General features: G+C 35.9%; 3 protein-coding genes and 1 pseudogene across 8 annotated transcripts; 1 reads left to right on the top strand and 3 right to left on the bottom strand.

The window, feature by feature from the left end:
* Positions 1–584: 584 nt before the first annotated feature.
* Positions 585–4773, bottom strand: LOC111277865 (protein IQ-DOMAIN 22). The gene is made up of 4 exons (XM_022864297.2): positions 4055–4773; positions 2053–2253; positions 1631–1708; positions 585–1529 (listed from the first exon to the last, which is right to left on the bottom strand). Exons 1-4 carry the CDS (start codon positions 4532–4534, stop codon positions 801–803), a joined length of 1488 nt encoding a protein of 495 aa, XP_022720032.2. The 5' UTR covers positions 4535–4773; the 3' UTR covers positions 585–800.
* A 2372-nt stretch (positions 4774–7145) lies between these two features.
* Positions 7146–13201, bottom strand: LOC111277835 (PAS domain-containing protein tyrosine kinase family protein). Of its 5 annotated transcripts, none has more exons than XR_016329067.1 (15): positions 12746–13201; positions 10882–11269; positions 10643–10759; positions 10436–10540; positions 9586–10132; positions 9155–9195; positions 8989–9057; positions 8798–8898; positions 8507–8585; positions 8316–8414; positions 8083–8232; positions 7943–7992; positions 7763–7844; positions 7580–7674; positions 7146–7475 (listed from the first exon to the last, which is right to left on the bottom strand). XR_016329067.1 is itself a non-coding variant. In XM_022864260.2 (15 exons), exons 1-15 carry the CDS (start codon positions 13048–13050, stop codon positions 7373–7375), a joined length of 2250 nt encoding a protein of 749 aa, XP_022719995.1. In that variant the 5' UTR covers positions 13051–13201; the 3' UTR covers positions 7146–7372. The 5 variants fall into 5 exon arrangements, 4 of the variants coding, with proteins under 4 accessions (XP_022719995.1, XP_089602247.1, XP_089602246.1 ...); XM_022864260.2 differs by having other exon boundaries at positions 8164–8232; XM_089746121.1 differs by having other exon boundaries at positions 8164–8232; positions 10882–11285; positions 12746–12937.
* Positions 13202–13603: 402 nt separating this feature from the next.
* HAP2 (hapless 2) lies at positions 13604–22284 on the top strand. 2 transcript variants are annotated; one of them, XR_016329068.1, is made up of 20 exons: positions 13604–13740; positions 14249–14476; positions 14546–14689; positions 14843–14931; positions 15009–15048; positions 15329–15386; positions 15488–15548; positions 16067–16145; positions 16444–16578; positions 17389–17583; positions 17931–18011; positions 18098–18198; positions 19117–19234; positions 19871–19903; positions 19999–20092; positions 20212–20300; positions 20827–20942; positions 21055–21155; positions 21236–21717; positions 22148–22284. XR_016329068.1 is itself a non-coding variant. In XM_022864286.2 (19 exons), the coding sequence occupies exons 2-19, from the start codon at positions 14273–14275 to the stop codon at positions 21640–21642; spliced, it is 2145 nt and encodes a 714-aa protein (XP_022720021.2). In that variant the 5' UTR covers positions 13604–13740; positions 14249–14272; the 3' UTR covers positions 21643–22012. The 2 variants fall into 2 exon arrangements, 1 of the variants encoding a protein (XP_022720021.2); XM_022864286.2 differs by lacking the exon at positions 22148–22284 and having other exon boundaries at positions 21236–22012.
* LOC111286904 (cytochrome P450 87A3-like) lies at positions 22029–24452 on the bottom strand (annotated as a pseudogene).
* Positions 24453–26275: the final 1823 nt, after the last annotated feature.

Genomic DNA, 26275 nt, shown 5'->3' with positions numbered 1-26275 from the left:
TTTTGTCCCTACCGAGTTCAGATCCATAAAAGATGGTTGTTTTATGACAGAGATGTTAAGTTCCGAGTTTAATTCAGAAACCCTTTTCTTTCTCTGTATCGATGGAAAATCATAGAAAATCACAGAGGCATGACCAAAAATTGGTGCCTTTTGAGTAACCCAATGGACATGGCCATGTGGCACCTACACTGGAACTCAGTGATCCAAATCATCCATCAAGCTATCGGGCGCCTGCTCTGCTCCCGAATAGAGACATTTCAATGCAAGATGCCAAGATGTACTGTTCTTCTTTTGACTTCCGTAACCATACCGTATATGTTTCCGTAACATGACTGGGATTTTGGGTCAGCTTTGCTCAGTACAACCACCGACATCACCATCTACGCAAATTCTTGTGTGAATAAAATTTTCTGTCTATGGAATCTCGGTGGGGCATCCTGAAAACCGTGTCTGCTTCATAAATTCCATCGATTATTTGACAGCGTTAACCTTTTTCCCTTACCTACATGCCAAATATGTAATTGCAATTTGAAAAAGCCAAAGCCAAAAGAAAAAGAAGAAAAAAAACCTTTACAACTAGAGTGCAGAGTACACTGCTTGTATCATTATGTTTATTATATTATCTTTTCATAAGTTAACTTGCTCAAAGTACTGTTTGAGTACCAATTCTTAAGAAGTCACATGCACTAAAACATAAAGATGGCTACAGTAGACATAAAGCTAGGTCAGAGTCATCATAATTAAACCTAAGCATCTTGAATTAAACATTTCTAATGCATAAGGTAAAACAACTAGGTACATTAGTATCTATATCCAACGGGCATTCCTAGCCTGTCCAAGCGACCTGACCCTGGATAAGCTTTGCTTGCGAAGTTTGCATGCAAGGCAGACTTCTGTGAATTTGATTTCAGTTCACCGAAACCATGAATGGAATACCTCTTTGTTGAACTAGATCTCTCATACTGGATCCTTTGTTTTGGAGCACTGAGAGACCTCACCTTGGCCCTTGAAGATTCAGTGTAAGACATATAATTTGGGTGGTCTGAGTAACCGCTTAGATAGCTTCTGGAGCCATCACTCCTACCAGGAGTGAAGGGGCTTCTCATGGAACTAACCCCTTTTGATGACGCTGAATAGAATTGCGGACTATCATCAGCAGCGCAGAGAGGGCTTTCCTTGAACTCATGAGAGAACTTTAATGGACTTGAAGACTGAACTTCACCAGATGAAGGACTGGGAGCTGTTTGGTGTGAGTCTTTAGAATTTGTGAAACTACAACTATGTAGACCAGAATTCCAAGCAAGATGTGTGGAGTGAAATAGGTTTCTGCGTTTAGAGGTGAAATGGGGTTTCCCAGTATCGACCTCGAGAATTTTGTCATTCTTTTCATCATCCACAGGACCAATTCTGGTTGAATGCACTCGTTGGTCCCGTGATCGTTCATTAATTCGATGGTCTGACTGATCCCAACCTGGGTGCATTCTCTCATGATTATCAAGAGCCCTTCCACTCGACTTTGATCCATTTCTCTGAAATTGTTCAAGTTAGTTAATTAAGCATGTATATTCGATGCCAAATGGTACTAAAGAGTTGCTTTTCTGCAAAGTTCAGACAGATGCCAAGACCATACCTTCATCATTGATGATTGTTCATATTTTGTACTCTTAGATCGAATGACATGTTCAAACTTTTCAGGGGTTGGTGGACCCTGTATATAAAAGAGATTTCTATGTCACCGACAATTACAAATCAGACAAGTTGATATCAATCTAACATAAAAGAAAAAATATGACTATGTAATAAATCCAACCGACCCTTGTCAATTCAAGAAAAAATGAGTGGATTCTAAAAGATAATATGCTCACCAAATTGCCCTTCAGCAATAATTTCAAGATAATATGAATTTCTAACAAATTCATACATGCATTGTGAAGTTGTCTAGAGGTATAAAGGAAAGGAGCCCACAGTCCATGAAGCAAGTGTACTTGGCAAAAAATTCCAATGAGAAATTTCGGAAAATAAAAACAGGAGGGAAGAACAATTTTGACTTACCGGATGGTGGAAGTGAGAAGATTTGCTGCTTGATTGTGAAGACTCGGAAATTTGGGCCCGCCCGGCACGAGCACGTGCTTGTGCTCGCAATAATGCTTGCATCCTTCTTAGCCATTCTGCAGTTCTCTTCCTCTCTATATGACCTCTAACCAACGCCTGAAGCCTCACTAATCCTTTTAGTGCTCGCAACGCCCTTCTTGCCTTTAAAGGTACATGAAGAAAAAGTTATAATCAGGCAAGTACATAAGATTACAAGTCCATAAGCAATCAAGCTTGTTTGACAAAAACATTGCTAGGGTCATTACTCACTACTCGATACAATCACATTATTAGCATAACAAACTACTGGGTAAAATTCTATATTTTCTATCAAGCAAACAGCTTGATGTTAATGACTTTGGGCACAAGCAGCAGAAAAACTAAAAGAACGTGAAAAGGTAAGGAACCATCTGCTCAGGAATAAAAGGCAATTACAAAGACCTAACAACCAAGGTTCAAAAGACAAGGTAACAGGACCACATTGAATCATTTATTGAACTACTTTAATATGGAAGGAAATTTTTAAAATCTGGCGCCTAGGCAAATGCAGAAAACAAATATTGGTAGCATGAAAATTTAAAGTTAGCAGGCGCCAGGAAGATGATAGATAGTCATAGTAGAAGTGTAGGACATGTTTTTTTTCCAAAAAATTTAAAAATCTGACATAATATGAAAAGGGAAAAGGACTTCCCACGAGGCTCTGACCATAGGTAAAGGGTTTTATATTCCACATTCAATACCCAACTAACATTATGCTTTCATATCTCTCCAAAAGTCAAACAAAAGCACTAAGGAAACAATATTACTCACAACAAATTTTTTCCACTGGTTTGGACCCCACCCGATTCAGAAAACCCAAAATTTTCCATTACCCAGAAGATTTCAACCCAAGATATGCTTGGACCCAGGTCATACATTTCTCCGAAAAGTTCCCTTGCATTCAAAGTCTTCTGATCAGAAAATGCTGACACTGGGATTGATTCTTAATTTGGAAAGCTAAAAAATTATTGACCATGGCAAAAGAGTTGTTGGGCATCTTTTAAGCTTGCAATAATTGGACATCAATAAACCTAGAGCTTAACTCGATTTATGCATCCATTCTTTAAAGTTGATATCCAACAAGTTTAGAATTCAAATTCAACGTGGGTAATTTCTTATCTTACCTCAAGCTGTGATCTCTTTGTACCAAAAAAAAAAAAAAATAGACAGCACTAATTCACATACCTAAGCCAACTAAAAGAATTATCAATAAACTAAACTAATCCACATTGATTAACACCCAAAATTAGATGATCAATTAACTTACAATACAATGAAAGATTACCCAAATTACCCCAGAAATAAAATCAAGTTACTCAATCACCCACAACCTCAGAAACTAAATTCTGCCCCCATTAAATGTATGAAAACGCCATGACCAAAGAAATAGAAGGCGAAATTTCTAAAGTAAAAGTTTGCAGATGATTTTTGCAGAGATCCAGCAGGGCGTATTTTTTGGGGAGGGGTGCGCATTATGCAACCCGGTGCATGGTAACGACATGTCTGTTTTAAATAGTACTTTTAAAAATGGTTCGGTTTTTTGGGATGTAAGAGAAAACAACTCAGATACATGAAAATGGAAGCTTGGTCAGTAGGTTCTTTTACTTCCAATTGATGGGTGAGGAGGACGAACTAGAAAACGACATCGTTCTTGTCATAACGAGAATCTTTCAGAGAGCTAAATTCAGTAATGGGAACAAAACAGTTCTTAGCTTTGGTTCCTATACATTTTCGTGTTTTGTTCCTTTCAATTGCATTGAAAAAAAAAAAAAAAAAGAAAACAAGATAAAGAAACATGGAAAACGTTTTTCTTTTACGAAGACAAATCAAGGTTCAAAGCCTCGGAATCGGAAGATTCCGGTGACTAAAACGAGTACGAAGGACACATTTCACCCATTCAACGAAACAAATTTGAAAAACTAACCAGATATCCACGAAATGCAGATTGTATCTTAACCGCAGCTAACTCCTCTTGTGCCCCGCAGCTGCTGGTAACTTGAGCCACCGTATCACGCGCGCACCTGCCACTGCTACTGGTGAGCCTAACCACGGCCGCTGCAGCTTGAGCAGCCGCAACGGCCGCTTCGGCAACCACGGCGGTAACGGCAGCCACAGCGATGGCGTGCTTATTAGGATCCACTACTTCACGCTCGCCATTCCCATCAACAAGAGAAGCAGAGTCTTTCTGCTGCTGTTGACGACCGTACAGCGACGACGACTTCGCATTACTGTTACTATTGCTGTTCGTGGCGGCATGTTTGGTAGCGGGGGTGACGGAGGAGTCCTTTTCACGGTAGGATTTGACGAAACTCCAACGGCGTTTGGTAGACGAAGAAGGCTGGTGGTTGGAGTCGGTTTTTTTGAGGCCGAGGATACTGCGGAACCACTTCGAAGCTTTGCCCATTCCTGTTTCCTCGGTTCCTTGTAATGTTAAACTTGCTGGAGAATTAGATGAAAGAAGAAAAAAGAAACGGCTTTGGGACGACTCTTGGGATGCATTTGCGGAGACAAGTGGGGAAGAGGGGAAGTTTCATACGTTGTTGAGAGTCGTAGTGCGACGGAAAGCGAGTGAGGGAGAGAGAAAATGGTTTGTATATCGGTGCGGAAATTATACGGTAAGGCATATGTTTATTTTATTCCTCGTTACTATTAAAAAAAAAAAAAAACACGTAACTTGAGTGGAAATGGTAAAATGTAAAACGTAACGGGTTGTCCCTAATGGTGCGCGTATTCACACACGCCATTACTGTTTTTTTTTTTTTCGATAACGTTGACAAGCAAATACTACTATTTTTTTTTTCTGAGAGTATATAATTTTTTATTTTATGAAGTGTAATAACTATTTTATTTTTATATAAAAAATCAACATGCGAAAATAGAAAAAGAAATTAAATGTGTAAAAATTTGAGTTTTAAATTTATTAAATATTATTTAAAAATAATCACATCAATAAACTAAATTAAATCAAAATTTGTTTAAAAACTATTTTGAACGCACCGATTTGTGCAGCAGAAGATTTCTCATCGTACGATGCAAAATGGATCTTCGACTCATGTGGTGTTTGACATGGAATAATTATCTCCAACATCATAATAATTTAAACATGATGAACGGTGATTACATCGCCGCCGTGTTTACCTACTGGATAGGTGCCCCATCCTACTAAAGAGCAAAACAAACTAAATTTTAAACAAACAATTTGATATATCAAATCCCATGTGACCCGATGCTACTCATAGGTACTTATATATGAAATGTGTCTTTAAAAACGATCGAAAGATATTCTGACGGTCCTTTAATACAATAAGGCCAGTGGCAAATCAGCCCAACTAGACAGTTGGAGCCTGAATGGTCCGTGTAAGACGAAGAGACGAGGGATGTTTTTGGATTGGATGGAGATGAATTTTTTTTATTTGAATTTGATTTAATTTTATATATAATATTAAAATTTGATTTGATTTAATAATTTTTTTATTTTTTTATGTTAGAATCTGATTTTATTCAATAATATATAAAATTATATTTAATTCGATTAAATATGAAATTAATAAAATATTATTTTTTAATATAAATATAAAATTAAAAAATAATTTTATATGTCAAATTAAATCGAGATAAATTTATCTAAAATTTAATTTTAATTTAATTTTATTATAATTCGATTCAGAACTCAATTTAAAAGAAAAAAATCGAATAGGATCAATAGCGGCCGTGGGCTGCCATCCCTGTAAGGGACATAAGAGAGCTAAAAACGTTTTTCAACATTTCAGAACAGCATGCCTGCCTCAATTCTTTGAATTTACAATGTCACTCCTCAGCTGATCTTGACCACATCAATACGAATAGTAACAAGTGGGTCACCACATCTGATTGATTCTAATCACATGGTGGAAAAAAAATGAGAAGATGTTGGTAATTAGGATGGTTCGTGATCCCACCCGACGGGTCAATCAAGTGGATTCCATTAGATTTTGTGCAGTCATGTGCTTTTTTTACCAGGAGGTTAGATGTTTTTGTAGTGTAGCTTTGCTATCTTCGGGTGAGTTATCACATCAAAGCAGGGAACCCCTGGTCTTATATATGATGATTATAAAAAGAATACTAGTACTGCTACACTATGAACTGGCCCTCTACAATCCCATGTTTATTTACTAGTGCCTACTTTGACAGGCTGTTTGAAGTAATGGTTGATCCTAATTGGCTGCCTTTGAAGTAATGAAGCTAGACCCTTTCTTGTAGTTTCCAGGGTGAATGTTTTTCTGAAAGTTCACGGGCCAAATTTTCCCGGAAATATAATCTCACATAGTCTTTTTCTTACTAAGCACTGAAAGAAACAACAGCCCAAAACAGATTCTATGTCCTTGGCTCCTAGCATGGCATCTAATGGTTTGTAAACCCATTGGATTGGATTTGGAAACTGAAAGGAAGGGTTTGAAGAAGGTAGGGTTGGCGTTTTGGGGCCTAAAAATCGGATGGATGAGAAGAAACGACAAACGCAGACATCTTGGACTTTTCCTGTGATACAAACGAACAGAATCCAGAAGTAATATGTCGTGGCCTCTTGCCGACATCGACAAAACTTGTCTTCCAACTTTATTTTGCAATTTTCCTTCTAATGATACCGTACAAGAATATGATGTATCTGTATAATATTTGTGGCTGTTGTGGGAGGGTGAGCTTGGATGCTTTGTAGATGTTGGGCCATGGCAATTAGATTTATTGGAAACTTTTATCTGTGAACCTGAATTTTTTGACATCGGATATTGGATGGGATCTCTTGATCAACTGATCTGTTGATTTATACATAAATTATATATATTATCAATGAATTAAATAATAATATTTTATTAATAATTAAATATAAAATTTTAAAATAAATACATAAAATTTAATTTAAAAAATTATTAATGAAATGATATTATTTAATTTCATGAATCCTCGTAAACCAACAGTTTGGGGTATTAATTATTATGCCATTTACATTTTGTCAAGTTTATATTGTAGCATTAATAGACTTCTAAAAAAAACAAGTTTTTAATTATTGTAGCTTTGCTAAAAAATTGACTCCAAAATCTTACATTTCAACCCTTCTGGATCTTCTCCTTTATTTTTCTTTCAAAATGGGGGAGGACAAGCTATCAGCTAGGTTATTTTTACATTTGATTACTTCTATAGCCTAGCCTAAATATAATGACTATCAATAAGTGAGAGAGTAACATTGGTCCAAAGCCCCATTGCAGTTTCAAGACGCTGAGCTCCTTCGAGCCAATCCTGTGGAACATTTTGGGACGATGCCTGTCATTCTATTGATTATGTCTTCAAAAGATGGTCGATTTTCTGGATCACTGCTTGTTTGAGCACGACAAATGGTTAGTTTTATTTTTTATTGGCTTCTGAATTTCCATGTTTCGAAACTAAAAGGAAGTAGTGCAACAATACATGGACATACCTTCGCCAGCAGTCACGAATAATAGATGAGACCTGAGGATCAAGGCCTTCTGGTAGGTCTAATCGCCTATCCATGAAGCCGACAACTCCAACTACCTACATTGTGGTTTTAGTAGAGATGAGATTAAGATATCAAAGAGGTTTATGTAACAAAAAGAAGTTGTTGTGGTGTTAAGAGGAACACCTGTAAAGAGTTCAAATTGCTCCATGGAATGGAGACAGTCATTAGTTCCCATAAGATAACTCCAAAACTGAATACATCAGACCTGTTTAGATTGATGTCAATATTATGCGGTTATCCTTCTAGAATAAAACAAGGAACCAGGGTAACAGGAAAACCTAAAGCTCAGTTTCCAGAAATTACTTTTCATTTGAAGGTTCATTCCTAAGGACTTCTGGGGCCATCCATTGGGGCTGCAATAACAAAAAATGAGAAAGAACATAAGCAGCTTGTTGTATGACAAGTAGTTGTTTTATACAACATTGATGCAACAACTAGAAAACCTGAACTGTAGGATATTTGACTCGACATCATTGCTGCTATAAGATCTATAAAAGAAGAAACTGAAAAGAAGGGATCATTACGGTTCCTCTTCCAGACTTTGTGGTTAAGTAGGTTCCGTTTTTCCACCTTGACAGGCCAAAGTCTCCAACCTAAGGCATTAATGAACTGTAAGCAATCTCCAAATGCTTAAACGTAATCGAACTATTTGAAGGTATTAGCCATTTTATGTTACCTTGACATTCCAATTTCTATCAACAAGGAGGTTGGAAGACTTCAGGTCCCTATGCACTATTGGCGGATTCCTATGATGCAAATAATTCATGCCTCTAGCCTGCAGGAAAAAGGAAAGTGTGAGGTTTTATTTGACAGCTAACAAGCAGAAAACATGGAATGAAGGGAAAGACAGAGGGATAGAAAACGCACAACATCAAGGGCCATCCTCATACGCCTTCTAACATCCAATGTCTGATTATTTTTGTGAAGTGCTTTGAAAAGGCTCCCCCTGATTATGGAACAAAATAAATATTAGTGGTACATATCTCATGATCATGAAAGAAGCAGTATGCATAGGACTTTTCTAGTAGCTGATCCCTGAGATATACAGCATTTCTTGCATAAGCAATGGTGGGAAAACAATAAAATAGGATGTTGAAATACCATCTGTAGATACATCATTAGTTGAGTGCACCTAAGACAAAATAACACCTTCATTACCTAGGCAAGAACTCTGTGACAATTGCAAGTCGTTCTTGTGAGTACACTGCTCCCATGAACAGCAGCACATTTGGATGTCTCAGTTTTCTCATGATATCAATCTGGAGCATTAGAAAAAGAACTCTAAGGATCGAAGCTATATTTCCTACATAATGTTGATTCATTGGAAACTTGAAGAGAATTCAGAGTACCTCTTTTTTGTAGTCTAGTAATGTTGACTCTTTGTATTCACCTGAAAAATAGACCTTCACGGCAACATCCTTCAGGAAGCAAACAATTTTTTGTCCAGGTTAGTAAATATTTTTACATGCTTATTTGGAACAAGAAATTGAAAAACTAGGGAATAAAAGAACTTACGGATCCATTCCAAATTCCATGATAAACAACTGCATATGAGCCTGAAGACAAAAGCAAACAAGTTGATTTGGTATTCTAGAAAATGTGTAACATGTATGCCATCATTCCTCTTATATGAAAGAAGGTTAACAATAGTGTGTGCAACCAATAAACAATAACAGAATTTATTTAATGATCAACCTACTTATTGGAAAAAAAAAAAAACTTCAAACATGGAGCTGTAACAAAAATAAGATTGAATCACAATTAAAAATGTTAGGTTTCATGTAATTGTTACTGAGACATGTATCTCAAAATTTGTTTAAATCATGAACCAGAGGCAGGTCGCTTAAACCATGCAAGAATCTACTTCTCTACTGATCAAACTCTTTTTTCCACTGAAGTGCACCAGCATGCGGATATTTTATGCATGTTACAGCAAAGAATTTTACCTTGTCCAACCTCCTCCGCTAAATGTAGGTCTTCCCAGCGAATCTCACAATCAACCATAGTGTTTGACTCATTATCCCGTTTGCTTGATGAACTTCCTTGGCTGTCTACGCTCTCCACTAAACTTGAGACGTTTTTACTGTCTGTATGCTTCTGTAATTCATCTTCCATCTCGGAATTATCCATATTTGGAAACTCCAGCTCCAATTCATTTTCATTTACTTGGCACTCTAATTGTGCAGTAGGATCTCCTATTCTGGTTAACCCAAAATGTCCATTCCACTCTCTTGAAGAGGCTACAGCAGATTTCTCTTCAACAGATGCTGGACTTGTGTGCTTATGTTCACTTGAAATTGCATCTTCAGCTGCAGAGAAAGAATTGATGTGGTTTGAAGTTGATGCCTTTGAACCTCTATAAGCATTAGGTTCAACAGTCACATCATTCCTTGCCAATCTACTAGTTGCACCTTTTTGCTGAAGACTTTCATCATCTTCGTTGCTGTGGTTGCTAGCTCCCCGGATGTGCAGTTTTTCCAAGACCTTAGCTGCCTACAAGCATCCCCACCACATAATTTGGCAAAAATGTCAACAAGAGGCAGAAGATATAGACAATGTCTACTCTACCGTTTTTTAATGAGTTCAGAAACAATTCAAACTAGGATGAAACAATTGGAAACAGAGTAAATTCCCAAAATAATTATGAGTTCTGAACTTCTGATTAATTGCCTAGATGAACTGACATCAATTAGATATATGCAAGGCAATGGCAAAAGAACTATGACATCCCAAAATTTTCATTCAAACACTTGGTTCACATAGCTTATAACAAACTAGGTGAAAGAATGTCAATACAATTTTTGAAGGTTGAGCAAAATCGAATGCATTTTCATCCTTTTGAGAGCTTATTCCTTCAACTGTGTTCCTCAGTTCGTTGAAATTCGAGTTAAGTTTACCTTCCTTGAATAACACAAAAGAGAAAGGCAGAAAGAATAAGTTAGATATCTGATTTACAGATATACAGAACCAGCTGAGATGCAGTCTGCTAGAACAAATCCTTACTGCTGTATTAGGTGTCTCTAACTTGTCTTCAGTACTTATTGCAGCATCCTCTTTTTCCCTTGAATTGGTACAGGCATTGCTCATACCATCCTGTTTCTTGAGTAGAAACCTTGATGCCTGGGGGTTTTAACAGCGCAGAATGTCAAGCTTTTCAGAAATGAATATAAAACCAGAAAAGAACAAAAAGAAAGAAAGAAAGAAAAATGGGACAAAGCTGTAGTAATTCTATACATAAGCACCAGTTTTGAAACAGATGATACAATCTGTGGCCGTGGTGGATGCCACTGGATCCTTTTCATCTTTAACCTCCTTAGTCTACTATGATCCTGATATGATCCCAGATTCTCTGAATTTATACCATTAAAAATGGCGGCATCACTTGAAACTGTGATAACACCAGTGAGCTGACCATCCTCGTATAATGGGCTTTTGCTCACCAACGCCATAAACATTTCACCTGACCTCCTCTTGAAAGGGAACTGACCCGACCATGATTGCCCAGAGCTCAATTTTTCCATAATTTTCTTTAGGGGCGCATGGTATTCTTCAGCTATAAGAAGCTCTGTATCTCTTTGTCCAAAGACTTCATTGGACATCCATCCGAAAAGATTTTCAGCTGAGCGATTCCTGTGGTAAGATAACTCTTTTTTTATCATGAATCAAAGTATCTATATAGCAAAGTCTGAGGTGAAATAATTTAAACTGTCCTCATAACATCTTATATAAATTGAAGATTTTCAACATTCGTCAGGAATCAAAACTATCTAATGAGTTTTAATTTGAATATACATATTTATCAAAAGATGAAAATAAATGAATTGCATTAAAACACATCTTAGAAAAAAATTTATCATCACCATTTCACAAAATCAACCTTGGAAAGATTCATCTAGGAGGGATTGCACCTTCAAATGTTGTGCAAATCAACATCATTTTATTCTTTGCAGGTATCTAACTTTATAATTTTGCGAAATGCTACTGATTATAAGGTTTTTTTTTTTTGTTGGGGGATCTTCAATTTAGTTCTAAACTCTGTCTTTCCTACTTCTGGACTTATGTGGCCTATGGCAATCCCTACCACCATTATTAGCTTTCAACTTACTAGATATAGGTAGATGCATGTGCAAACACGAAATGCCGAAATGATTCTGCCTGCTTATTAAGGATCTAGGTGACAACATCCTATATATGAATCCTTCATACAAAACATGCACGTTTAGCCTTTTTCATTAACCAATCATTTAAAAATTTGGGATAATGCGGAAACATATGTAGTAAGATCATGTTTCTAGTTCAAAAGTGTGTTTATTACTAGTGTGGAATCTTTGGACTATCAATTATAGAAATTCTTAAAATACTTGATGACAAATTTGATATGCATGTGGTTCTGATGAATAATTTGGGAATCTTTTGACTAGCAGTTGTAGAAATTAATTCTTGAAAATAATTGATCCCAATTAATTTCCTCCACAAAGCAGAGCCATTCATTTCGAAGATGGACTAACTCTAACATGTGTACTTGAACTTCCTCCAGGAGATCAGAAGATAAAGATAGCAAGAAAACAAACAAAAAGAAAAGAAAAAAAAAAAACAGGATTTTGATGTGAACTTCTATCAAACATCTTAACAATACTTTAGACCTAAACCACTAAAACAAGTATACAAAAAAATCCAAATAGAACCCAAGCTAATGCTTCATTCTTCTTTACATGCACATTCTTATATATAGTATAAGCATCATTAAAAGGGAGTGCTTCCATGTCAAACATGATTTATTCTTTTACATGAAAGTTAGTACTTTGAAGTTCGAATTAGCTTCCAAATTTCAGCTTAAATATATTAACCTTTACTACTTTAAAACCAACACATTTTTACAACAAAAGAACCTTTGAACTATCATTTTTACAACAAAGGCTACCTACCATCATTGACCTTTGAACTTTCTGCATTTAAGCAACTGTTTCATCAATATAACAACAAAAGCACCCACAAACAAAACTCACTCTTTTTCCAAAACAACAGGGACATGCAACTACTCAAAAGAATTAATAGAAACATCGAAAATTAAAAAAGTAAAGAAAAAAAGATGTTTCTTTGCCATACCAATATGTAATCTTTCCTGAAGCAGCTGAGCAGACATGAACAGCATGTCCAATGGATTCCAATCCGTTCCTAAAAGGACTTCCCGTCGAGAAGTACCCCGGAAACGTTACAAAGCCCGAATATGACGTGGCATCGCCTGAATCTGACGCCCTCACCACCTCATCAGTTTTTCTTTTATCTTGCTGCACAAGCTCGTCAAACTCTTCCCTCAGCTTAGCATGACTCGCTTCCAAACTCAAGCATCGATCCACTAAGACTTTGTGGAGGCTCTCTAATGACTCGTCTCCCGCCATTGAATCACTCATCGGTGATTCGCCGGAGATGGATGCAAGTTTGCTGATGGGCTATGTTTAGCTTTTGATAATTATAATATAGTTTATTACCGAGGTGGTCGCTTATCGTAATTGTTTTTAGTAATAAAATATTAGTTTGATTAATATTTTTTTTGGTGTAGGAATTGTGGGGTCAAAGCGTACCCGCCACGTGTCTTGGCCGGCTAGGGGAAGCTATCAAGTGCGGACAGGTGTAAGGTTGGAGACCTCAAAGGCGAATGAGGAAAGGGATTTGATATTTTTAGAGAGCGAGTTTGCCATTTGTTAATGGAGCTGATAGCAATTTGTCTGTATTTTTGTGACGAAAATGCCTTGAATTTGAGTGATGAAATTACATGTCTTACCCCTGCCGTCATCGGTTTGAAACGAAGCAAGTGGGCGATGTTGGGGTTTGGTTGCTTCCACTCAAACCATTTTCCAATTCTTTAACAACTTGCTGACGTGGAATTGGTCAAATTGTGGAAAAACAATCACATACGGTCGACACTAATATCGATTCATGTTCTTTAATATCGAACCAATTACAAGCCATGATCAATCACGTGTGCGCCGTCGATGTTTGGAACGCGTTTGGGAACTGAAGTAAAATCCGATGGTCAGAATTACATGATGGCTTCGTTGAACTTTTGACGGTGTATCCCCAGGATTCAACGAGCGTGAAAGGTATTTTATGTTTCCATTTTATAAAGGTTTCATAATTATGCCAACTGTACTTGCACTATTTTTTTTTTTTCTGAAAAATAGTTTAGAGCTGGAAATTATTTCATCTTTATAAATCATCAATCATAATGCGATTATGAATTTTTTAAAACTTTTTCAGACTAACAAATTATCTACCATTAAAAAATTATAAAAATTCAAATCTAAGTATTTTGTATTTAAATTCAAAACTTTAATTATTTAAGTCAATTTTTATTAATTTTTTAATAATAATAATAATAATAATATAGTCCTGAAATTGTCCCTCAAGGCCTTAAAACTATTTGTGGCCCACATAAATTGGGTCAAACATAACGGTCAAAGAGGCCCACCAAAACATAATAAATCGAGCTGATTTGGGCCGACTGATTAAACTAATAACGGCGACGTTTGGACGCAACACTAAAGTCAGTTAGTGACGTAGTGGCAGTTTTAAAACTCCCTCTAAATCCCTACATAACCGCATTTACAGATTCTTGAAATCTCCAACGGTAAAATGGAAATCAGAGCGCTGAAAATGGGAAGATCGGCGCGGTTTCTCATCTACATTTTCAGTGTTCTCTTCTTCCAAAACGAGGTCTTTTCAGTCCAGATCCTCTCTAAATCGAGGCTCGAAAAGTGCGAGAAGAGTACGGACTCCAACGACAAACTGAATTGCACCACCAAGATCGTCATCAACATGGCCGTTCCCAGCGGTTCAGTAAGTGAACTTTTTATTGTGATTATTTAGTAGTTATTTCTTCTTAATCTGATGTTTAATCCTCTTTAGAGTGGCGGGGAGGCGTCGATCGTGGCGGAAATAGTGGAAGTGGAGGATAATTCGACGAATAAGATGCAGACATTACGGATTCCGCCGGTGATAACGGTCAACAAATCCGCTGCCTATGCTCTCTACGAATTAACATATATTCGAGTATGTTTTTTAATGCAAAAAAAAAAAAATTTTGCACTTTTTAATTTTTTCAATTTTGAGGGAAATTGAAATGAAAAACAAAATGAAGAGATCGTAGAGAAAGAATCTCTCTTTTTCAAAATTATATTTTTTTTCAACGATTTATTTTTTCAGGATGTTTCTTTTAAACCTCAAGAGTTCTATGTTAAGACACGCAAATGTGAGCCAGATGCTGGTGCTAATGTTGTCAAGATGTGTGAGAGGCAAGTAATTATTTTCTTAATTTATATATGAACATAATAATAAAGAGATGGACTATTTTCTAGTATCTGTTTTGTAGGTTGCGCGATGAGGATGGTCACATCATTGAGCATACTCAGGTTGCAATTTCAACTTCTTATTATCATTTTGAATAGAATTTCGTATTATGTGAACTTAACTGTTGCTTAGTTGTTCATGTTGTGATTACAAACTGCCTAGTTAGTCTTTGTTTTTTGCCATTGTGGTTATAATAGATTTCTGTTGGTAGCTTTTGTCTCATATTTCTTTATATATAGTGGGAAATTTTACTTTGTGATTCCTCTTTGACTTTTTGTTTGAATTATTCTTTTAATGGACTTTAATCTTATGTCTTTTCGATCATCTGTCCTTCCTGTTTAGCCTATTTGCTGTCCTTGCGGGCCTCAAAGGCGGGTACCTTCATCTTGTGGAAATATCTGTAAGTGCTCTATGTGTTTTTCAGCATCGTCAAAGTTTTCTTTTGGATGCAGGGTTTTGTGGAATCTGATTATTCTCACCTTTATGTTTACATTTGGGTAGTTGACAAATTGATGAAAGGAAAGCCCAATACTGCACACTGTCTCCGATTTCCGGGTGATTGGTATGGCCTTTCACTTGCCTTCTTTTGGTTACTTTTATTGTTTTTTTTTTGTGTTGTTATTGTCTTGCTGGGCCAACCCTTTCCCGTTCAATGACAAAATCTTAGAAGATACACACTTTTAGGAGATTCGTGGGTTTAGAATTGTTTTATTGATGCTGTGTTTATATAGATGTATGTTTGAAAATGTGTGGTTGATAGTTCAAAGTTTTAAAAAAAAATTCAAACTTGGTTTATTTTTTTCTATGATTGCCTTACAGTAAATTTTTCATAAAAGAAATTCCAGATATAAAGAAATTAGAGAAAGATAATTGAAAAAGATTTCTATTTAGTTAGGTGAGAACATGGGAATATGGGATAATTAGGTCCATGATTGATGATGGCATTGGTACTACTCTTTTTGCTACATTGTCTCAAAGGTTAAATAATTGAGTAACTGCTGACTCTCTATTTTTTACAGCTTAACTTTTATATGTCTTGAAGCATATGTTATGACTGGTAATAGTTGTTTATCCACTTAGGTTCCATGTTTTTGGTATTGGACAGCGGTCAATTGGATTCAACATTAGAACTGAGATGAAGACAGGAACTAAAGTTTCGGTATTGTTGTGCATCATATTTCTTTTCCTTATGGGACTTCTTTTTTATTACTATTATGCATATTTTATTGATCAGGTGTAAACGTATGACTAGGATAGTGATAAGTTCTGAGCAATGCATATTTTGGTTGGTTGTATATCCGTTGGTAGTTTCACATAATGCTGTTAGAATTTGATACCAGTGTGACACATCATTAGTTTGAATTATTTCTTGCTTCCATATCTTAGTTTAATTGAAAAGGGATGTGAAATTTTATTAATAAAAATTTACCTTTCAGATAAATTATTTATGTTTGCAGGAAGTTATTGTAGGTCCTGAAAACAGAACAGCAACATCCAATGACAAATTTCTAAGTGTTAACCTTATTGGAGATTTTGTTGGATATTCAAATATTCCTACATTTGAGGACTTCTACCTTGTCATTCCAAGGCAGGTAAGCTGCTTCGAAGATATTGTTAGGACTGTTGTACAGGAGAAAGTTGTAATCCTGCTAATAGATCTATTTTAGTCATCTTTTCAATTACTCTGAGATGGCTTTTCCCTTGGCATTTAGCACAAAGTCGCTGAATTCATATTATCAGGTCGTTTAGTTTATTTTTTTATTTGCTCTTACTACATAGGGGTCATATTTATTTACAGCTTAATTTACGGCCCTGATAGTGATCGGCTTTGAAGATTTTACAAATATATGAACATTGAACAATATATTATGATTTACAAATTTTACAAAGCCAAATCGTGATTGGCTTTGAAAATTTTACAAATGTATAAACATTGAACAATATATTATGATTTAAAATATACAAAATTCCAACAATTCTCACAATTGATGATGGAGCTTGATTTGAAATTCAGAACCTTGTGTAGGCTTTACTTGGTTTTCCAGTTTTATTTTCTCACTTTTATGCTTTTTTTAAGTAGAAGGTACAAGATTTTATTTCAACTGCTAATATTCATCAGTTTAAAACACCTGCTAGTAACAACTGTTACTGTATTTTGTAATGAGTTCCTGTTGAACATGAGAACTACTCCAATTAGCAGTCAGTGGTGTTCTGTTGTGTCTTATTTTTAAGGACGGAAGATTGGCTACAATATGCATGGCAATGTCATTTTGGATATGTTCTTTCAGAATATTTTAGCTAATTACTTACAGAGGCAACTCACCTTCATTTGTTTATTTCTATTTTGGTGCAAATTCAGTAATTTTGAATTGCCGAAACTTTTTTTCTTCCTTCAATGACAGGGTGCTCCAGGTCAACCGAATGATTTGGGAAGGAATCTTTCTATGTGGATGCTGCTTGAGAGAGTGAGATTTACCTTAGATGGTGTGGAATGCAACAAAATTGGTGTCGATTATGAGGCTTTCAATGGTCAGCCAAACTTCTGTTCATCACCATTTTGGAGTTGCTTGCATAATCAGTTGTGGAATTTCTGGGAAGTTAGTACATAAAACTAAACAGTAATTCTTCTAATTTCTCTACCTAGTTTGGTGCAAGGTTTTGTAATGTTAAAGTTATGATGTTCTGCTGTTTTGCAGTTTACTCCTATTCTCAATTGTAAATTTTGTTAGTTTTGCTATTGCAAAAGTTAGTGTCTTTTCCCCTGTTTTAGATAGACCATGGAAATATCTGGTAATACGCATGTGCTGCTACATACATGAATCAAACTTTTTGGTGATTTGACTTTATTTTATTTGGAAAAACTTCAAAGTTCCATTGAAAATTCATTACTTACATATATTGTTGTCATTGTGAACTGAAGAAGACACTGCCTTATTGCTGACAGGCTGACAAAAACCGAATTAAGAGGAGGCAACTTCCATTGTATGGCGTGCAGGGGAGATTTGAAAGGATAAATGAGCATCCGGTTGAGCTTTCACTATTGTACATGTCTTCCGTGCAAGTTTGTGCACAATTTAGGTCAGCTAATTTATGGTTCTCATTTGGCTGCAGACTGCAGGGTCTCATTCATTCTCTATTGGAGTGACGGAAGTTCTTAACACAAACCTCCTGATAGAACTAAGGGCTGATGACATAGATTATGTTTTCCAAAGGTAAAATAATCCTGCTATCATTGATAGCTAACTCAGATTACAGATTTAGATGACTTAAAGCAGTCTTATTATTATTGGCAAATGATTCATCAGGAGGTTGGATTTGCAATGTCTAACTTAATTATATGAGCATTTTAGAATATTTTGTTTTCTTAATAGCCTGATTCTGCTCAATAGATGCATGAATCAATCAACAAATATTTTTGTTACAATGTGACCATAGGATACACTGGGAAGGTTCATTTATGAGTTTTTAGATGATGTAAAACCTGAGATTGCCTTTTAGAACATTAGCTGCTGCTTTAATCTTTCATTATGGTGTAAAACTTGGACCTAGCAGTTCGTCCAATCACACCCATAACTGCTGCTTTTCTTATTTTTTTCCCTCTTCTTTTAAGAAATTACTGTTGTATAAGGCTGAAGTAATGACCTTATGTGGAACACACAGAAGGCGTTTAAATATGTTTCTTACTGCAAATATTGTGTTGCCACTTAAACTAGTATACACAAGAGTTAAGAATGTGGTGTTTGTGTGTCCGTGTGTATTTTTTTTTTTAATTATAGGTGGATAGAATTTTTGGTTCAAAAAAATTCTTGAACTTACATGGAGGTATCATGGTAGAACAATTCCTTCATTAATTGAGTGAAGCATAGCCCTGGTTTACTTATCATCTAGGACAAAGTCGTAAGGAGTATGATGTATGAGCTAGCATACGTTCATACACTCGACATATAGATCTTTCTTCTTCTGTATGCTTCTAGGTAATTACTTCTTTCTGGTACTTATCACTGAAAACATTTTAAGATTGTTTATGGTGATTATTGTCTTTTGGTTTCATATCTCAGCAATTCCTCATCTTCAATGCCATGTTCTTTACTTGTTGCTGTCAATATGACATATTTTCATTTTTTTTAAAGGAGTCCTGGAAAAATTATAAGTGTAACAGTTCCAACATTTGAAGCCCTCACTCAGTTTGGAGTTGCCACAGTTACTGCTAGGAATACTGGTGAAGTAGAAGCATCATATAGCTTAACGGTACTCAGATACCTATTTTTTCTCATAATCTTTCATAAAGCTTAAATTTGAGTTTCTATTAATTAGAACTAAAATCCTATTTGGACTACTAAATTATTTCTAGATTCTAGAATGTACAGATAATTTTGGCTAAAATCTGTCTTGACTGCATAATGTAAAATGTTAAGCTAGATTTTTTATGTTCTTTTATATTCTGAAAACCATAAAGTTGTTATTAAAACAATAATTTGACAATTCAGCTTATGAAGTTCATTATTTTGTGAGTGGGAAATTGTTTTTTCAAAAATGAAAATCAACTTAAGATGCTCATACGTGTTAAAAAGAAAATATTCTAGTGTGAAGGTGTTTGAATATGCAAACTGAACTTAGAGCTTCGGTTTTACTCACAATTCTCAAATGGAGGAAATCTTGCCTCTTGTTATTTCATGCTGGATGGATTACACTTTTCAACTCTGTACTATACCTTAAGTGGGATTTATTGAGCTATACAGGGAAGGAAATAGTATACAAAACTAAATTAAAAGCAGAAGCAAAAATTTGATAAAACTAATATGTTAAAATTGTTTAGCTGTATTATGAACATTTATTGCAACAAGTTGCTCTAGTTTCAGCTGTGATGAACTTTTTCTTTTGCAGTTTGACTGCTCAAAGGGTGTCTCCCTTATGGAGGTATTTTTTTTCTCAATGTATACATAAGATATGTATAGGTTATTCTTAATCATGGTTCATGAAAAATAATTTCATCTATGTTGAGATTTCCGCAGGAACAATTCTTCATTATGAAGCCAAAAGAAATTTCTGCTCGATCTTTTAAACTCTATCCAACAACTGATCAGGCGGCAAAATACGTTTGTTCTGGTAAGAATTAACAGGAGGATTTTAAAGCATCTTGCATCTTTTCTATCTTCCCAAATTTTAAGATCACTGAGATCAATACATTTCACTCAACTTGCTTTTGCTTGATATTTTGAATGCAGCTATACTGAAGGACTCTGAATTTAATGAAGTTGACAGAGCAGAGTGCCAGTTTAGTACTACAGCCACTGTTTTTGACAATGGATCACAGGTATTATGATTTTAAGTTTATGGTCTGCTTACATGTGGTCACAGCCTTGAGATAGGAAGTCTATGCCAATACATGTTTGTTCTGAATGAATTCTGGATTTTCTACATGGAATTCTATAAAAGCCATGCGCTATATGTGCATTTCTTCTCTTTTAACTATCGATTGGATAATGAAAAGAAAAGTTAAGAATAATGCAAGAAGTTGAAGCATTAACGGAGACAATTTAAAGTGTTGCATTAGTCGAAAATTATTGTTACATATTTTTTTGACATTTTCCTCCTTTCCTTTAGTATCAAAGGGAAATGAATATAAGGTTCTAAACAAATGAGGATTGGCATACTTCATTTTACTATCTGTTGAACTTCATTGGATTAGCTATATGTGTCAACCTTTTATGAGTGTGCTATCTACTACTGTGGAAGATGAAGTCCTATTTTAATAGCTTTAGAAGTCTGAGAACAACATGCCACTTGTTGCTCTTGATGTATATGATTAGTATTTGTCGTAAACTGTGAATTTGTTTCAGATTACTCCTTTTCAACCTCCAAAGACTGGCATAGATGGTTTCTTTGAGTCTCTGGAAAAATTTTGGAAAAATCTGTGGGAAAATTTGGTGGACTTCATCACTGGAGAAACTTGCAGGTCATTTTGGCAATTACATTTCATGTTTTCATTTATTTTTTTAAACCTTTAGATTTTAATTACTTATGATGCTGTTGTGTCAATGATAAATTTGTTTCCTTTTGCTTTGCAGAAGGAAATGCTCTGGTTTTTTTGACTTCAGCTGTCATATACAGTATATCTGTATGAGTTGGTTAGTACTGTTTGGTTTACTTTTGGCTATATTTCCGACAGGTAAAACCTTCTTTCTTATCAAGACACATTGGGGAGAATGCAAGAATATAGTTATATTTATATTGTGTTTTGAATTGCAGTGCTTGTGTTGCTATGGCTTTTACATCAGAAAGGATTCTTTGATCCTCTTTATGACTGGTGGGAAGATCATTTTGGGTTTGATGATCCTAGAACCAGAGATATCCATAGGCACAGTATTGGTATTGACCATTCCAACATTCAAGCCAAAAAACATATTAAAGCCAAGCACCACAAACATGATTCTCGATATAAACGAAGGAGCACTCACCGTGAGCACAGGCACAACCATTCAGAAAGGGACACTGATTATTATTATTATCTGCATCGTGTTCACAAGGACAAGCACAGACATAGACGCGTCAAAAGTTCTAGCATCTTACAGCAAGTCCACTTCGATGATGATGTTGGGCACCACAACCACAGAAGGGCAATAGAGACTATAGAAAGACCATTGAAGATGAGATAGCAGACAGCGAGACGAAGTTTGAGTTCAGATTTGGGAAGTTAGATGACTAACAGTTGAAGTTGCTTGGTTGAAAAGGTACCTTTTTCCTCTTCCATTTGAGGAAATGGAGGAATTGAGAATTCCTCATGGTTCTTTATGTATAATTCTAAGAATAAAGCTAATATTTAGAAAGAAAAAACAGGACAAGCCTTGAAACATTTACAGTATTACAGGTAAGGTCTGTTATGTCATATTCTTTTTTCATTTTTTCCACTTTTCTCAAGTACACGATGAGATACAAAATTTGTATGATTTAGTCTTGGTTGGAGAAGTAAGAGTTATAAACGATTCTCTATTTTCTAATTTTTTTCTACAACATGAAGATGTATTGATAACTGTTATCCTCTTCTGCAGTCCAAGAAAAAATAAATAAAAGCAACTCTGAAAGATAACTATTATATCCTGACTTGGCTTGACATTGTTCTGCCTCGTTTATGTAAAGTTACTCCATTCTAGTTTTCTCCAGGAGCTGAATGTGAAAGCCATCTGGAAATTGTAAACCTGGAGTTCGGAGTATATTTCCACCTTTGATTGGTTCCCACCTGAAAGGTTCAGGATTTAGATGAGTTTCTACCCGTTGCTCTCTCTCATAAAGTGTGCTGAGCAGATATACAACATATTGTAGTTTGTGGAAGCATGCTCTTACCTGTACTTTGTAACAAGGCAATGGAGAAACACAGCCATCTGCACTTTAGTGAAGTCTGTTCCAACACAAAATCTCATGCCACCACCAAATGCCATGAAATTCTTTGAGGCTCCATTTATTTCTATTCCCTGAAATCAAGAAGTAGAAGAATCCTTTTGAGCTTCATAGTAAAATTTTTTGTGGATTTGTTTTAGTAGCAATCTCACAGGTGAATGAGGATAGAGTTTCTAGTATTCACCCACCTCCCATCTTGATGGATTGAAGGTAAGGGGATCTTGGTATTTTGCTGGATTCAGGTGCACGGCTGGGGGACAAACCATTACTGCCCAACCAGCTGGAATGGTATATCCTGCATTGTTACCAAATTTTGTGTTACTTTTCATAGTAATTGCATGGCTAAACTTGTTTATAATTAACAAATGGAAGTGGGTGAAACATTTTAGTGCATACCTTTGAATTGGATTTCTCTTAGTGCTTTTCTGAAGATTCCTGGAACTATATTTGCCAGTCTAACTGTTTCAATGATGAACTGCAAGTTGCAATTGTCAGTATGGAAACAAACAGCCTTATGCAGATGATAAATGTCCTTATAAGTTTAAAGCACAACTGTCTCACTTGGAATGTATATGTCATTGATTTATATTCTTTCCATGTAAGTCCAGAGTCGGCATTTTCCCGGTTTCGTAGAATTGCCTCATGCTCATCCTGTAAGGTGGAAATACTTTTAAGTTTGTGTTTGTTTTGAAAACAATGACAATGAGGATTTTGCAGATGTAGGATTTTGGCTGAAATAATTTCACATACCGTTAATTTTTTCAGCACTGAAGGGTTGTCGGAAAGGAATTTAACTGCTAAAGTTAGAGCCAGGGAAGTTGTTTCAAAACTGGCAAATAGTAGCACGAACATCAAATCCAGAGCAATTGCTTCTGTGAGTATTGTTCCCTCTTTCTGAAGTTCTTCAAGGACAAAATCGAAAAAGTCACTTCGGTGCTTCCCGGCCATAGCCCGCCTTTCGTTTAACAAGTTCTTCAGCATTTTCATTGCATTTTTCCTTCCCTGAATAAAAAACTTTGAAGGGTCAAAGTTACAGAAACTGAGAACGGAAAAAGAAGAAATAAATGGTTAACTGATTCTCGTAATGATTTGGTAAAACAAACCTGTAAACATTTGTGATATGCCGTTCCAGGAATATCCAATGGAAAGGAGATTAATCCCTGTATGAATGCAACAAAGTTCTCCCTCAGATTCTCCGAGGAATTGTCTTGGTCATAACTTATCAGCTTTTTGGCTGTCAGATCAAATATCATCTGCAAAATGACCAAGTTATCATTAGACTGCTGGACCGAAACTTTTACAAACGGGTTCTCAATGAAAAATGAACCATGAATGGGTATGTGTTAAATTACACTAGCAGTTGCTTCTTTTAATTCAACAGTTTCTTGGCTTGACCAGCGTTGTAACCTTCCGTAAGCTGTCAGCTCAACTTCAGGGAGCATCTTTTTGAGGCTTTCGGGACCAAAGAGATTAAGCACCATGTTCTTTAGGTACTTGTACATGAAGCCATGTAAGGAACCCACATTCTGACGTCCAAAGATCTCTGTGAACGTATCGGGATACCAGCTTTGAAACAGTTGCCCTTCTTGCAGGAAAACAAAATGATTGAGATCTGGATCAGTCGATACGATCACCGGTCGCCCCACTAAGCTAGTCTTGAATATTGGCCCATACCTGCAAGTAAATAGCAATTAACATGTTAAGAATGGAAGGAGGGAAAAAAGAATATTACCATGAGTAAATAGCAATAAATGCAAGAGTCATGGAGATTTTACCTTTTCATCCTCTCTTTGACAAAGGAAGGAATATCGGAAGTAGTAGTGGGGCTGAAGAACTCGAGAGTCTCGCCAAGAAGTGGGAAGCCCATTGAACCTGGTGGGAGTTTACCATTACATCTAGGATTTCTCCAGTTGTAAACCCAATGGGTGATGCATATAACAAGCAAAGCTCCAATGCACAAGACCAACATCTCTTACTGAATAAAGTATACCCCGGATTGAGGAGATAAGATTATAATGCTGATATGATTTATAAAGAAAAAGGGATACTGGACAGGTTGATATTGCTAGAAATGAAAAAGAGTTTCGAGTAGGAAACGTGGGAAGAACAGACAGGTAGGAGAAGAAAGTGCTGGCATGTATCTCATGATTCTCATCAACCATAAGAAGCTCTACTTAAATAGGAAGGCAATGCATACAACTGTTAAGGGAATTAATTATAGTTCCTGATCACTTTTTTTTTTTTTTTTGAACTCCAAGCATAGAATGGAATATAATTTAGAGTAACTCTGTCTAGGAACTATTCATTATCTCTTTGTCAACGCTTCACCAGTTGAGAGCCTAGCATGACTAGAAGCTAACATGATGCTTCCTATATTTCTTTCTCTCTCTTCATCTAGTTGCTGGATTTGCATTTTTTTTTTCCATCAAGAGTAAAGAAAACTTATGAAATCAAAGCTTAGCTTAATTGATTTATTCAGACATCTCGTAATTTTAAGATTCAAATTTTAACACTTGCAATCTCTTCTTCTATTTCTAACCCAGCTACTGCTTATTTTATTAAAAAAGAAAGTAAAAGAAACCTTTAATATGAAAACTGAAGAAGCACGAGGCTGAATTTTAGCCTTTTTTAAGGAGAAATTGGAGGAACAGAAGGGCAACTGTAGATTTGAGAGGATCGATGGAAGTTCAAAGGATCATATCTGACCAAACCAAGTATCTTAAACCAATCTACATTACATCATTAAATACAAAAATCTAATGGCATCTTACCAACATCTTGAAATCGTCTAAAAATCTAAGCTAAATTTTCCCAGTATCTATGTCCTAGTGCCCACAGAGGGTGCTGCCACAACTTCTGGTTCATTTTTTTTTTTTCTTTCCTCGAATAAAATCTCCAACTAGATCTTCATAACTAGCTGTGAATCTCAATTTCATATTCTTAAATGTCAATGTCAAAGTCGCAATCTTAATGCATACATCATTAAGATTTCAAATGAAATGTCTCTGGATATGCATGCAACTACTGTGTTGTGAATAACTTTTCACAACATCCTTGCTTGCCAAAAAAATTTAGAGACTAGTTAAAGCTAAGACTACTATTCAGGTAAACCACTTTTCAATACATAGAGCACCGGCCCACCAGGCCATTGAGCCACGGACTGAACCCCATGCAAACAACTACAAACTATATTGTAGGTAGGTTACTGTGTGAGTTTTTGATCCTCCATTATATGCATTACGGGATTAGATTATGTATTTATCACAACATTTTGTCACAATGATATCGGACAAAACTCCCTGTATAGGCCTCAGACAATGCAATTCAGATGAATCTTGGAAACATGGTGTCCTGAAGTTTGTCTGGTTTTGAGTTTTACTAATTAAAATATTGTTCATGTAACAGGGGCTTAATTACTTGAACAGAACTGGTTATTTTTTTTCTACAAAGGAGATTGTAGCTTAGAGATAAAAGCAAAGATTGCAGATCTTGAGATTTGAATCCAGAGCTGTTGATCACCTGCATGAACCAATTGGACTACACCTAGTGTTCAAATAGAACTAGTTTTGCCCGGTTAGAAAACAGCTGATTTGAGATGAAATGTAAACCCCATGATTCTGTATTAAACTAGTTCAGTTTCAGCTTTTGACATGTCACTCAATGAAGATTTATCCATGAGAGATTTCTGGTCATTAATTGAAAACAGAAAAGGCCAAAAGGAGGGGATGGGGAAGTCACTGATATAGAGGTTTGAAGCTGTAAAGCCCCCTGCCAAGGCTAATCTTTGTTTTGAAGTACTCCTTGAATGGATATTACGCACTTTTTAATTAACACTTGATGAACCAAAATAGATGAGTTCACACACCTCCTTTAGGCTAGATGGATATCTCCTGT

This window comes from Durio zibethinus, chromosome 17, assembly GCF_047325235.1.
Source record: "Durio zibethinus cultivar Kanyao isolate XHJ-2024 chromosome 17, ASM4732523v1, whole genome shotgun sequence".
Taxonomy (NCBI): domain Eukaryota; kingdom Viridiplantae; phylum Streptophyta; class Magnoliopsida; order Malvales; family Malvaceae; genus Durio; species Durio zibethinus.
The sequence above is the reverse complement of the archived record's forward strand: the minus strand, read 5'-3'. Positions and strand labels throughout refer to the sequence as shown.

Coding starts and splice junctions, on each gene's coding strand:
- LOC111277865 (XM_022864297.2), bottom strand. CDS start 4,534: ATGGGCAAAGCTTCGAAGTGGTTCCGCAGTATCCTCGGCCTCAAAAAA. Junction 1,709..2,052: donor CTTCTCACTTCCACCATCCG/GTAAGTCAAAAT, acceptor TTTTATATACAG/GGTCCACCAACCCCTGAAAA. Junction 1,530..1,630: donor AACAATCATCAATGATGAAG/GTATGGTCTTGG, acceptor GAACAATTTCAG/AGAAATGGATCAAAGTCGAG.
- LOC111277835 (XM_022864260.2), bottom strand. CDS start 13,050: ATGAGTGATTCAATGGCGGGAGACGAGTCATTAGAGAGCCTCCACAAA. Junction 7,993..8,163: donor CAAAGTCTGGAAGAGGAACC/GTAATGATCCCT, acceptor TTGTTATTGCAG/CCCCAATGGATGGCCCCAGA. Junction 7,845..7,942: donor AATGAACCTTCAAATGAAAA/GTAATTTCTGGA, acceptor CAATCTAAACAG/GTCTGATGTATTCAGTTTTG.
- HAP2 (XM_022864286.2), top strand. CDS start 14,273: ATGGAAATCAGAGCGCTGAAAATGGGAAGATCGGCGCGGTTTCTCATC. Junction 16,579..17,388: donor ACCTTGTCATTCCAAGGCAG/GTAAGCTGCTTC, acceptor CTTCAATGACAG/GGTGCTCCAGGTCAACCGAA. Junction 18,199..19,116: donor ATAGATTATGTTTTCCAAAG/GTAAAATAATCC, acceptor TTTTTTTTAAAG/GAGTCCTGGAAAAATTATAA.